At 28.0% G+C, this 13,414-nt stretch overlaps 2 protein-coding genes across 2 annotated transcripts in view; both read right to left on the reverse strand.

The window, feature by feature from the left end:
* LOC145199745 (vacuolar protein sorting-associated protein 18 homolog) overlaps positions 1-5,699 on the reverse strand; it is a 22,626-nt gene extending 16,927 nt beyond the window's left edge. The window contains exons 1-3 of the mRNA XM_090080897.1: positions 4,493-5,699; positions 1,225-1,320; positions 542-615 (exon numbers count right to left, since the gene is read on the reverse strand). Of these exons, the coding sequence (XP_089937023.1) occupies positions 542-615; positions 1,225-1,305 (155 nt within the window). The 5' untranslated portion in view covers positions 1,306-1,320; positions 4,493-5,699. The remainder of the gene's footprint in view (positions 1-541; positions 616-1,224; positions 1,321-4,492) is intronic.
* Positions 5,700-10,752: 5,053 nt separating this feature from the next.
* On the reverse strand, positions 10,753-13,399 carry LOC145202563 (bile acid-sensitive ion channel-like). Its single transcript, XM_080075543.2, has 5 exons — positions 12,366-13,399; positions 11,665-11,812; positions 11,469-11,525; positions 11,146-11,335; positions 10,753-11,068 (listed from the first exon to the last, which is right to left on the reverse strand). The coding sequence occupies exons 1-5, from the start codon at positions 13,218-13,220 to the stop codon at positions 10,861-10,863; spliced, it is 1,458 nt and encodes a 485-aa protein (XP_079931669.2). The 5' UTR covers positions 13,221-13,399; the 3' UTR covers positions 10,753-10,860.
* Between the last annotated feature and the right edge of the window lie 15 nt (positions 13,400-13,414).

The raw sequence follows: 13,414 nt of genomic DNA on the forward strand, positions 1-13,414 counted from the left end.
ATCAATACTTTACAAGAGAAAGTCCTGAGTTATCTATGATGTAAAAAAAACAAAACAAGAAGGTCTACTGAAACTTTCTTTTAAAATTTATAGCTTCAAAGTTGAACAAAGTATGAACAAAGTTAAAGAAAGTATGAACAAAGTATGAACAAAACATACTTTTGCTACTGAAGCCCTTTTTTTTTTTTTGAAAAATCAAAAACCTTAAATAACCATATCTAATGAACCAAAAATGTATTAAGCTAAAATTTTCAGGATTTGCTTTTCTCATTAATATAAATCAAAACAAAATCATCAAAATCTGAGGTGGTTCATGTTGAAACCTTATCTTTTTGTCCCTTTGGCATGGAATGATACTATTAGCATGCTTTCATTATCCTTTATAATTTTTTAAATTTTAGCCTTAGATAATCATTTCTCTTTTTTTTAACAGTAATAAAGCCTATAATAAAAGATTTTACTGAAAAATCTGAACTTAGTAATCAATTTAATGTGAACAGAGAAACAAAATAAACTTTATTCTACAAAACTCATTACCTACCGAAAATTAAATTTTTCTGCTTGAAACATTGGTTTTTCTTCTTCATTTGATACTGTTACAAAACCAGAGGAAATCTAAAGCAAAAAATTCATGCACAATGAGTTGAAATGACAAGATAAAAGATAGTATGTAAACAAAGTATGCATAAAGTATACATATATTAATGCAATTTTAAATTGACTGTATCTTTTAAACACTAATGACAACTAGAAAAATAAAGGTTTTATGCTTTTTGTTTACACATTGAAAACAAACAAACAAAAAACCAACTAATTTTAACAGTTTAGTTATAATAGATTTATAGCAATCTTGTTTTAGCATAAAAGATTTAACATTTAGCTAAAAATTTATTTAATAAGTTTTTCTTTTTAAATATTACAATCTTATATATAAAAATATCTATTATTTTCTGTCATGTTTTTGGAGAAAATCAAGTGACTCTCTTAAGAATTTGTAAGAACATATAAATCTGACCAGAATTCAAAAATACAAGATTATAAATGATTTTATCAAACAATTTTAAAAGTTCTTAATAGATAAAAATATATTTTATCTGCATATTTGTAAGAATTCTCTAAAAGGATATTTTATACAATAAATATACTTTTAGAAATTATCATATTCTTATGTTTTTGCAAAAAATACAAAGGAAATATTAAAATCTGAAACAAAACAAAGTATACCGGTTCTAAAGGCTTGTCTCCTAAGAAGCTTGTTCTACTAGATCTCTCTGTTAAAGCATATTGATCAAAGAGGTCTGTCATTTTAGCTTACTGTTTCTAAAATTAACAAGGAAATTATACCAAAAAAAAAAAAAAAGTGTTGCATAAACAATAGCCTAATAGTATCTTTAAAAGAAAAATACGAAAAGTTTAATGTTTTCCTCAACAAGAAGAGTTGCAAAACTGTAAGTGCACCTGAGATGCGACCCTATCGAAAAAACAACAAAAAACAAATAATGTGCTAAAACACCATATATACTCGTGATAACGAGAAATAAAAAAAATTAAGTTAGAGTAAAAATGATAATATGATACAGATATTAAAAGTTATGTACAAAGAAATTCAGATCATCTGGATTTAAATTTATTAAGTAAAAATTTAGGTTGTTTTTTTTTTGTGTACTTTGCTACGTTTCGGACGTGAAATAAATATCATTATTATAGTTTAGTGGTTTTAACGGGAAAAAAACGTTTTGCTTTTTTCTGTTTAAAGTTAAAGATAAAGAAAAGAATAACAAATTTTAAAAAAGACTTAGTGCAATAAGTTGTGTTTCAAAGAATATGCAAAAAAGCCTAACGGAAAAGAATAGTTATTCAACAGTTTTGGGAATCGAGTTGTGTCTTTGGCCTGTGACAATGTTGGCTCTGCTAAAAACTCTCTCCGAAGATTGGTAGCGGTACAGAGTAGTCCTGACGAACAAAATCAGCAATTTATTTTTCCATCAGTTCTTAAACATTGACCTGAAAACAATTTTTAAAAACGGTTCACCTAAAACTTTGATATGTTCAAAGTGTTAAAAAAAAACTTTTTGAAGACGTTTGCTTTCTCTGGTGGTGCAATTATACTCTTGGACTATTCCAACTCTCTTTGCATTGGCTGACAAAATTTCTATTTTTTCTATCTATTGCGTCATTAAAAATTTAATTGAATGATGGTTTCTTCAAAAACTAAAATTGTTGTTGTAATTTATTTCTTGACTCCAATTATCAGTAGTGGACGAAGGAGATTGTTTCAAATAACCGTCGTGTTTTTGAAAACACATAGTGTTTTGATTCAATGTTTACTTAATACTAGAAAATAAAATTCATTATGTTAAATGATGAAGATGTAATTAATTATGTTAGTTTAAATCATTCCAAAGTTGCATACTTAGTCGGATTTTTTTAAAGCACTTTCTCCAACTTAAGGTTATTCTTAAATACTTTTTACGCTGATTCCAAAAAATAGTTTTAGGTTGCAACACGTTTAGTTTTTATGAATACCTGATGTTTAGTTTTCTTCAGACTTAGCTATTGTTACTATAAATAGGACGATGTATCAAATCAAGATACACATCCTAATATTTAGCAAAACTTGACTTTTTTTGATTGCGTTTGTGAATAAAGTATATTTTTTGTATGTTTTAGGTGATATATATATTTAATGAATATTATTTTCCAAAAATATATTAGTTTAGTTTCTGCTAAATCTCTTATGATTAATTTGTTAATCAAGTTAATCATTTACACCTCTTATAAAAAAAAAAAGCATATTGTTTTAGATGCAAAGATGGAGAGCTAATTCTATTGCGCCTGATGCATACTATGCATTTCTTATGTCAACAGCCTAATTTTTTTTCTCAAGAAAACAGAGGAAACAAAAGTGATAAACACAGTTAACAGTTTCATCAGGGTCTACAATCAAAAAGCGTTCCTGAATTACTTTATAAAAGAAAATACAAGACTTAGTGCAGTAAGTTGTGTTTCAAAGAATATACAAAAAAAGCCTAACGGAAAAAAGAATATACAAAAAAAGTCTAACCTGACGCGGTGGCAAAATTATGAGCGCATATCTGAAATCAACGTAAAAAATGCTAAAGAGTAAGCAATCAAATAACAGGTGAAATAAAGAGGTAAAAATTGAATTAGATGATTAATCAAATTTTTACGATTTTTGCAACACTTGTTTCGATTTTCGCATATAACTTGAAAAGTTGATATAAATTCGTCTGACATCATTTACTCGTTTTGTTTGTCTATTTCGATTAATAAATTGATGTGTTATTAGATTCTTATGCGAAACAGAAATCTACATTTGTTATTCGCCTTACACAAAATCGAAGCCGAAACGCCGCACAGTGGAAAATAAAGGTGTGTTTCGGACCAAAAATCGATAACTTTTTTGTTACTAAAAATAGAGATTTGAAATTTTGCACAAATGTAAAGTAGTATATGACGCTTCTTGTGAAATACTCTTTATAAGAATTTTTTGTAATACAATATTAAAAATAAATAAATAAAAATCAAAAACTTCAAAATTGGCAGTTAGTTAATTTACACTTTAACACAATGCTTTACAAATATATGAAAATACCTTAAAATTATTAAAAACTACGAAAAATACATAAAGTGCTTACCTACTAATTATAGAAATATTTAAGACAGTTTCTTAATAACAATTTTTAAATAGTTGTTTTTATGAAATAATGTATAGGTATATTAAGGTGGTACCAGGGTAAAGGTAACTTTTTAACAAGAAATTGAAAACTATTAATAGACTTTAGCTCTTTTCTATTAATGAACAAAAAAAATATATAAAACAGTAGCCAAATAAAAAAATTTTAGTGATAACGTCATTAATTATGCGCATAATTAGTGTTATTTTACCCCCAAACCTTCTTATTCTTTCATCTAATATAACTAACTCAAAAAGAGTCAAAACTGCTTGAAAATTTGAACACGAATTCTTTAATGTATTTAGAATGTTATCTATGAAACAGAATTTTTTAAAACATTTTTAATTTTACCAGGTTGACATTCGAACTTTAAGATATAAAATTAAGGGAAGTTTGGGACAAAAGCATGATAAAAATGAGTTTTAAATAAAAAATAACAAAAATTTGCTTCATAGACAACATTCATAATATGTTCATCTTTAAATCTGCAAAATTTCAGCCCATATCTATTTTCTATGAAAAGTTATTTTTTCTGAAAAATTGAGATTTAGCGAGATAAAAGGCGTTTCTAAGGTCGTTGTTATGAAGCAAGAACCAAACTGCTCTTTAAAAAAAGGCCAAATTTAATTAAAATTAAGAAGATTTTTGACTTTTTGCAAAACGCATATTGAAATAGGTAGATTTAAGAATTCAAAACATTAATTTTGGTATTTTTCAAAATTTTATCAAAAACAGCCGTTTTTTACCCTGCTACCACCTTAAAGGTACTATGTCATAACTACATAGGGACTTACAGTTCCTGAAATCAGTTCGTTGACTTTCAAAAGCTGCAGAGTATCTTCATCAAGTTCTTGCACATTTCACGCAAAGAGTTTATTTGGCTCTTTACTTTATCTACAATGGCTTTAGTTTTCTTGGAAGTCTCTTTGCAAAATTCAATGCATATAGGTCGACAAAAACGAACATATGAAGGTGCCGGATTTTGCCAAACAACTGCGCCAGTTACTTTATCAATTAGTTTGATAGGCACCAAAGAACTAGTAAACAAATTTGCATAAGAAATAAGTTCAGATTCCTCTGGAAGTTTCTGCTTGTATTGGCTTTGGCCAGAGGAACCATCACAGCCCCATTTACTATATGAAAGTAAATGCTTGACTTCAATACTGTACAGAGAATCTATGGTCAAAATTCTAGCTACAGTGTGATCCAATAAATCTTGCAGTTCCAGAATTTTCGGATGTGTTTTCGTAATTTCTATTGCAGAAGATGGTGGATAGCAGGTCTGTTTAATTTCTTGAATTTTACAATATGGTGGGAATATGGAACAGTTTCGTTCATTTGTCACCTTCCTCATATACAAATATTGTGCTTTTGTTAAATCTAAATCAATAAACACGCTGAGTGCTTCTTCATCAGTTAGCATATTTTTCTGGCTTGCGTTTTCCATAAAACTCGATATTAATTTTTTTTTTTGTCTTTATCAGCAATCCTTAATGATTCCACAAGTTTTGCTTCTGCTTCTTCTCCTATTGAATGCAACGCCTGAAGATATGTATTAAAGATATGCTCCATTGTTTATTAAAAGACGGAATAATGTGCCATTAAATACCACTAATGATGAAACACAAGTTGTCCTCAGAAAGTTGATAATTTTCTTTTAAAATTGTTGACAGTGCCTCAACTGTCATTCCTCCATCAATATAGGAAAGCAATAATTTACATTTCAAACACTTAAAAGTTGTCATTTTAACAAGTCACAAAAGTAACTTAAGTAATATTCAATAGTCAAACGAGTCGGTTTAATTTCCACTGTGAGTTTCTTATACTGATATAAATGTTTCAACTCTTTATATATTGGCAGTGTACATTCACCACAAAATGAGTGCAAAAATAAAAGAATGCCATGGTATCAATAAAAAATTGATAATAAATTAAAAAACATATACCAAGCTATTGTTATAAATGAACAAAATTTGAAACCACGATAAAAAGCGGTTTTCTGTTTTTTTACTTTTATCACTCTTTTCTCGATAATTTCGGAAACCGCACGTTTCTGCAACTCATTCTTATACATGTTTTTAATAAACACCTAGGCTACAATACTACAATAAATGTAAAGCGTGGGGAAGCGTGGGTAACTACCAAAAGTCTCAGTGAACTTGAAGAATATTATTTTTTTTCATTTATTTTATTGTTCAAATAATTACTCCTAAACTGAACCATATAAGTAAAAATGTATAATTTTCTTAAAATCTCCATAACATGAGCTTTTCAAAAATGTATAATACTTTATACTTATTCCTAGAAAGTTTTATAGAAAATTAACTTTTAAAGTGATGAAGCGAACAGGTTTGAAATGAACATCCGCAAAAGTAATAAACAATAGGGCTTCAAATCTTTTATTTTTACATAAAATTATGTGAAATTCCTGCATTATAGTAATGATTGACTATTAAACTATTAAATAAAATTGAAATATAATGACAGTAGCGACATTAGTAAAAAACATTTATGATATGCTGTTGCTCTACAATTTTCCACTGTGCGCCGCACAGTGAGTTAGAAAGGTAAAAATTATGTAACCTTCAAATGTAAACACGTGATACATCAATAATAGTACTTTTGGGTGATACATCAATAATAGTACTTTTGGGTCGGAAAATCTAAATTTGTTATTAGAATTAAATTTTACTGTACCTGAGACGCGTATTATGCACGTGTACGCGTTTAAGTACAATTTATGCGCGCAAATAATGATTTAAATAAAAAATTTGGATTCGTCGATCTCAAATACCATGTCGGAAAAATCTAAATTTGGTCGGAAAATCTAAATTTGTTATTAGAATTAAATTTTACTGTACCTGAGACGCGTATTATGCACGTGTACGCGTTTAAGTACAATTTATGCGCGCAAATAATGATTTAAATAAAAAATTTGGATTCGTCGATCTCAAATACCATGTAAAACCACATATACAATATATACCACATACTTTTAAAATAAATTTTACGTGTATCTATGGCGTGTACTACACACGCGTATGCTTGTTAGAGTCATTTACGCGCACAAAGATAGATATAAACAAAAAAATTTGGGTGCCTTAAACCAAAACGCGCACATATACTAATTAAAGTAAAAGATTTGGGGCCAATGCTATAAACATTTCGAAGTTATTTTTGAGAAAAAAAATCTTTCGTAAAAACGCAATTTTTTAAGTAAATTATTTTTTCGAACTCGAAGAATTTATCGCTGTTTGTATTTTTTTCGGCCATTGCTATAAAGCATAAAACGTATACGTCACTAAAATTCACGGATTTTTTTTATACATAACACGTCATTGATAGCAATTTTTATTTAAATTTTTATTTTGTAGGCCTACTTAATAAACTTTATTAGTTATTAAGTAGGCTGTGCTGTCTATTCCATTTTATAAATAATATTATATTCTTGTATTTGGTGTTTAAAAAAACTGTGTAAAATTAAAATAGGAACATGGATTTAATTTTTTCGGATGAAGACTTAGATTTCGAAGTTGCAGAAAATGAGCTTCGCCACCGATTGCCTCGAGAGGTTGGTGTTTAAAACATTACTTAAAATTACTAAATTTTGATGTTTTTTAAATGATTTTTTATCGAACAAAATCAGAAATCATACTAAATATGCGCAGAAATTATATTTTTATTTTGTTTTTCAATTTCATTTTACTTTAATGGCCGCTTTTTTAACGAAGATGTTTCTGACAAATTTTTTCGAGAGCAGTATTGAGTCCCAAGAGCTTTATTAGATTTTTAGAAACTAGGCTTAAAGATGATTTGCAACATTATAATAAGCGAAATAAAAGCATTTCAGTACGTTTCCAGATAATGGTATTTCTTAATTTTATTGGCACAAATACTTTTTTCATGTTCTAAGAGACTGCCATGGAATCTCTACCAATTTATCGTATTATACACAGTGTAGGAGAAGCTATTTTCAATGTTAGTGTATTAAGTTAAGAAAACTGTTGAAAGTATATATATATATATATATATATATATATATATATATATATATATATATATATATATATATATATATATATATAATATATAGTATATATCAATTTTATATATATATAAAAGTTTACATATATATAAAATTGATATATACTATATATTACCTCATGTTATAATTGTTAATTTTATATATTGTAATATATCTCTGCTGTTGCTACTGTTTTTGAATACAATGATTAAATTGCCATTATTATAACCCTTGTTATATATCATTAGCACTATTAGTAGTTTATTTCACATTAGTTTATAACTATTAGCGTATAAACTTGAATGTAAAATCTTTATTTAAAAATATATGATTGATTGATTACATACTTATATTATGTTAATATATACTATATATTACATACTTACACTACAACATTTGTGTGTGTATATATATATATATATATATATATATATATATATATATATATATATATATATATATATATATATATATATATATATATATATATATATATATATATATATATACACATGTAATTGTATATATTTTTATTTAAATAGTTTGCTAATTAAAACATACTAAGCTTCCCAAGAAGAACCTCTTTGTTTTCTCTGATCTTTATTGCTAGTAACATTTTAAGTTCATTAGACAGCATTTTATTGTGTTGTGTATTTGTGTATTATTTTGTTGTGTATTTGTGTATTATATGGCATATTTGTCGACTATTTACACTTTTCTTTAGTCAAGCACTATGAAAAATTTTTTTGACCAAAATTACTATCGAAAACCTACATAAATAAGCATGAAATGTTAAATTCATGCATGCATTGTTAACGAAACACAACAAGGAACTGAATAATCGATTAAATGCATATTTTAAGTAAACAGTTTATTAAGGAGTTACCAAAATCCTTTTCAGTTTTATCTATAAAATATCTACATAAAAACACAAACAAAGAATGTTCAATGATTTTGAAGCGCTAACGTTGTCCAACAATGGCCGCTAAAAATCACGAAGAAAATATCCAAAATAGAGATCAAAAATCTATCTGAAGTTTTTTTTTCGAAAAAACGCATTTTTTATCTGAAAAAGCGATTCCCTTGTTCGTTTATAGCATTGGATTTAATAGCGAAGTTTTTATCTTAAAAACGGAATTTTTTGAATGTTTATAGCAATCGACTTTTTTTTTCTTCGCTTTTTACGGTAAAAACTTCGTGCTTTACGGAAAAAACTTCGTTTTTTATGTTTATAGCATTGGCCCTTGGATTTAAAAAACCAAAATACCGTCATTATCTTATCTTACTATTCCATGACCAAAACAAAAAAAAGGAAAAAGTATTATTAGGCCGGGTGAATAAAAATGAGCAATTGCTTTTATTCAGTAATTGGTCAGCTTTACGTGAATAAAAACTTCAGCAGTTTTCCTCATAATTTTATTCACGAAAGGTAACCTAATTACTCAGTAATTGCTCAATTTTACGTGAACAAAAACTTAAGAAAAGTTGAAGTTTTTATTCACGTAAAGCTGACCAACTACTGAGTAAAAGCAATTGTTCATTTTTATTCACCCGGCCTATTAGCAAAAACAGCTTTACTTAGTTATTGCGTCATTATAAAAGACAAAACATCAGAAGGAAGTGGTTTTCCATTTTCAGATTTGTGGTTTTTAAAACTAATGTGTTTAACAAAACTAATATTTTCATGGGTTGCCTTCTGCTACTTCTAACTTTACCTCAAACTCGACAAGTCAATTCATTTTAGCTTTAAGATGTTCATCTTCATTTCTGATCCACTCTTTTGTTTCCTTTTGATATTGAAGATGTAGGGGTTTACGGTAATGTGTACTAGAAGGCTTCTTATTCAGCCATACTGTTTCCTTCATGTTGGTTAATTTAAGTGGAACAATAGCTGTCTGAAAAAGACTTCACTCGTTAACTTGGGCTTTGCCAATATTTGTACATATTCTCATAGAGTTTTGGCATTCAGTAAAAATTAGTATTCTTGTCAGAGTTAAACAAACTCTGTAGAGGAGTTGAAGCAGGTATTTCTGTCAGAACTACACCCTCAGGAGAATGAACAATCAACTTTTAAAATAAAACTTCCTTTTATTTAAAACAATTCAAATTCATAAATTTGGTTTTGTTGTTGTAGCCAATAGTTTTACTTCATTGTTGTAGGCATACACTAAAGGAGAAAGTCCAAGCTCAGATTTGAAACGCAACACATCATCGACAAGGACCCAACTTTAACACCCTCAAGTGAAGAGTCAAAAGTAAATTATCATGATTAATGCCTATTGAATGATAGAAACTAAATGTATTTTCACGATGGATGTAACCAATGAACTATTTTTCGTTATTTTGTATGAAAGTTTTATTTTTAAACATTTAATTCATGCAGTAGGCAGTCAGATCATGCAAGTTTTGGTTTTTGAAGCTTGAAATTTAAAATGATTTGTTTGAGCATGATTTTTTGAATGTTGGTTTTTGAGTTGACAAATTACCTCTGTAGTACTAATGTAGTGTGAAAAAAAAAATAAACATGAAATTTTACATTTTGACTATTTTTAAAAGGTTGTGTATTAAATTGGGGGCAGGTTCAGGCAACTAATTTCTTTTCTCTCTGCTTTCAAATATACCTATCAATGGGAAAATATTAAAACTACTTGTGGAATCTCTTAGTTTTTCAACAAAATTCATGATTAAAAAAGTTAAAGAATAAGAATATGGGGCATTTTTTTTAAGATCTTAAGAATGACAATCTAAAATCAAAATACGGTGCCAAAATTATTGTTTATAGTTACTAAATATCTTAAATATATGCCTTCAAATAAAATTTTGAACTGTTTTTACCGGTATTAACCTTAAAAGAGTGACACTAAAGCGAACATTTTGTACGCGAGTTTTGCGATAAAATATCAATATGATTATGTTTCAGGAAAAGGTGCTAAAGTTTGTAAATCTTTAAAAATTAACCAAAAAGCAATTAGTTCCAGTTTTCTGGTAGTATAAACTACATTTGGTGGTATAAATTAAATTAAAACTCAATTTATTAGCTCCTAGCAATTGTTTTTTTTTGGGGTTTTTTTTTGCCAATTTATTTGGATTTTGACTCACTGTACGCCGATAATAGTTATAATGATAATTTATACATCTTTACTTAAACTGCTTGAAATACTTTGCATAAACTATCATAATTAAACAATCCAAAAACTCAAAATAAGATATAACACTAGATCCGACGAATAGGCCTATTTGGCCTCCGATGTCACCTAGCCATGCCAATGCATCGTAACTCGGCTTTTGCTCAAGAAGCTCGTATGCTAGGTCGTCATAATAAAACACAACTCGAAGCAAGTTATCTCTATAAAAAAAGTAGTTTAAAGGGGAGAAAATTGCCGCAGAAAATACAAATTTATGTCTGCAGAAGTTGTTTTGCACCTCATAAATTGCAACTCTTTATCTTCGTTGCCAACAACATCACGAAATTGTTGTATATGGATCAAGCTTTTCACGAGGTGCTTGCGGTATTGTTTCGATGGGAACAAAGCACGCGAAACAGTTTGTCCAAAATAAGTATTTGCTTCACAAGGAAGTGGACAGTTGTATTTTTTATCTTTTTCAAACGTTTCTAATGATATTAAAAATAATCAAAATTATTTGAAGAAGTGTTAAAAATATTTAAAATATATTTTATTTTGATTTATGCTAAATCTTTACTCTCTTTAAATAAAGGTAAAAAAATGAATAAAAATATTTCTTACCCCAAGTTGGCCACATACAAGCAATAGCCTCAGTTAAAGAGCAAATCGAAAGATCACCTTTATAAAGAATTTTTTTAAAAATAAAAATAAACAGTTTTGCTGCTTTTAAAGTTTTTACACTGTGAGCTATTTATGATGGAATTTATAATGCAAACTTGAATGGTGATAACTAAACGTAAAAAAAAAAAAAACTCACCAGGCATAAAAAAGTCCTTACAACCACAGGTTTTGTTGACAAAATCTGTCAGTTGGTCAAGCCAACAAATATGTTTGGAATATTCTTTAAAGAATTTTAGTTTAACCGATCCACAGCGGGTTTTGTAAGGATGTTCCAGATTTTTTGTCTGAAGTAGATCAAAAATAGTTTTAAAAAAATTGTAACATGAAAGGTATACACAATATTTTTAGATAACATATGAAAAAAAAAATTAAACAGAGAATAAATTACAATTGTGAAGATTGTGCATCAGTGGATTCATCTGCGTTTCACTTAAGTTAATAATAACTTTGTTTTTGTATAAAAAAATGCGACATCTTAAATATCACAAGAAAATATATTAAAATGTTAAATACCCTTTTAACAGTATAAATAAAGGTAAAAATAATTTGAAATATTTTACGATTTAAAAATTTCATAGACAAATACAAACTTAAATAAATTAAAAGCATTAAACCATTTAAATGTTTAAACGTTAAAACGTTTAAAAGCATTTAATTGCTAAAAGAGTTGCAACCTCTTCGTTAAATTTGTTAAGTAAAACAATTTATTTTAACTATATTATTTATTAGCATGAAATAATTTAAAAGTTTAATCATAAATATTTACTAAAAATATTACTGGTGACCTATGCTGCGTATATTGAGTGGAAAGTTTCTTTTAGTGTTTTTAGTACAAACCTTTATTTTGTTTATTCGAAAAAACGTTGTAAAACCAGGAGCAGCGATGGGACCTCTAATCTTAACAGGTGTTTCTTCTTGACTGTGCAGAATAAAATGGATTCCAGATGACATTGCATCTCGATAATAGTCATAGTGTTGAAGATTTATCGTTAAATCCAGATTTCTTTTTAAACCTGTACCTTTTACGGATAAAAGATTGTGGCCAGTCTTTCCCGAATTAATTGTAAAACAACGATCACCTTGCATCCAGCTAAATTCAGTAAAGTTGTTAACTGAACAAGAATGGCCATTAAATTTGCATTCAATTAACATATCTTCTAAGTTATGACGAGCTTCACGTGTTATTTTTCTATATTCATCAGCAGAGACATTTTCAGCTTTCTCTGGATCTAAAATTGCTTTGTCAACAGATGATCCATTTAAAACACTCATTCTTGCGTCGTTTAAGTTACAGAAAGATACTGCTGGAAATTCCAAATTGTCCACGTAAATTTTCATACGAACGGTACTCACGGGGTAGTTAAAATACCTTATTGTGCTTTCATAAACTTCACGCGTCGCATACAACATTGCGGTAAGCGTTACAATAATCCATATGACCCTTCGGACCTTATAAGTACTATCACAGATATAATTGATTCCATGGAAAGAGGAATGGACAGCCATATCAGTAAGATAATCATTAATCAGCTGATGACGCAACTCATTCTTTGTGTCATGACTTGCTCCTGGTAGATAAGAAATGATATCCTGATACCTTTTTCGACGACGCTTATTGATTTCACATTTTAATTCAAGCATACAAAACAAATAATTCATTTCTAATTCTGGATCTTTTTCTGAACCTTCCATTCTCTGATTTTTTTAAACTTCTCTTTACAGTTTTAAAGAATTTTAATTTTTTGCTCAATTTGCTATTGATTTGATCACAGCAAATAAAATTAGTTGGAAAGATTAAGTTCAATAAGAAACCATTTCGATCAATTTTTTTTATTTACCTTTGTTAGATTAAAACTAAAAACCTCGAATATTTGGAAATAAAAATG

The sequence above is a fragment of the Hydra viridissima genome, unplaced genomic scaffold, assembly GCF_058129835.1.
Source record: "Hydra viridissima isolate aposymbiotic clone 2 unplaced genomic scaffold, HvirCarnegie_v1 scaffold_3, whole genome shotgun sequence".
NCBI classification, from domain to species: domain Eukaryota; kingdom Metazoa; phylum Cnidaria; class Hydrozoa; order Anthoathecata; family Hydridae; genus Hydra; species Hydra viridissima.

Coding starts and splice junctions, on each gene's coding strand:
- LOC145202563 (XM_080075543.2), bottom strand. CDS start 13,220: ATGGAAGGTTCAGAAAAAGATCCAGAATTAGAAATGAATTATTTGTTT. Junction 11,813..12,365: donor TTCGAATAAACAAAATAAAG/GTTTGTACTAAA, acceptor GATCTACTTCAG/ACAAAAAATCTGGAACATCC. Junction 11,526..11,664: donor TAAGGACTTTTTTATGCCTG/GTGAGTTTTTTT, acceptor TTCTTTATAAAG/GTGATCTTTCGATTTGCTCT.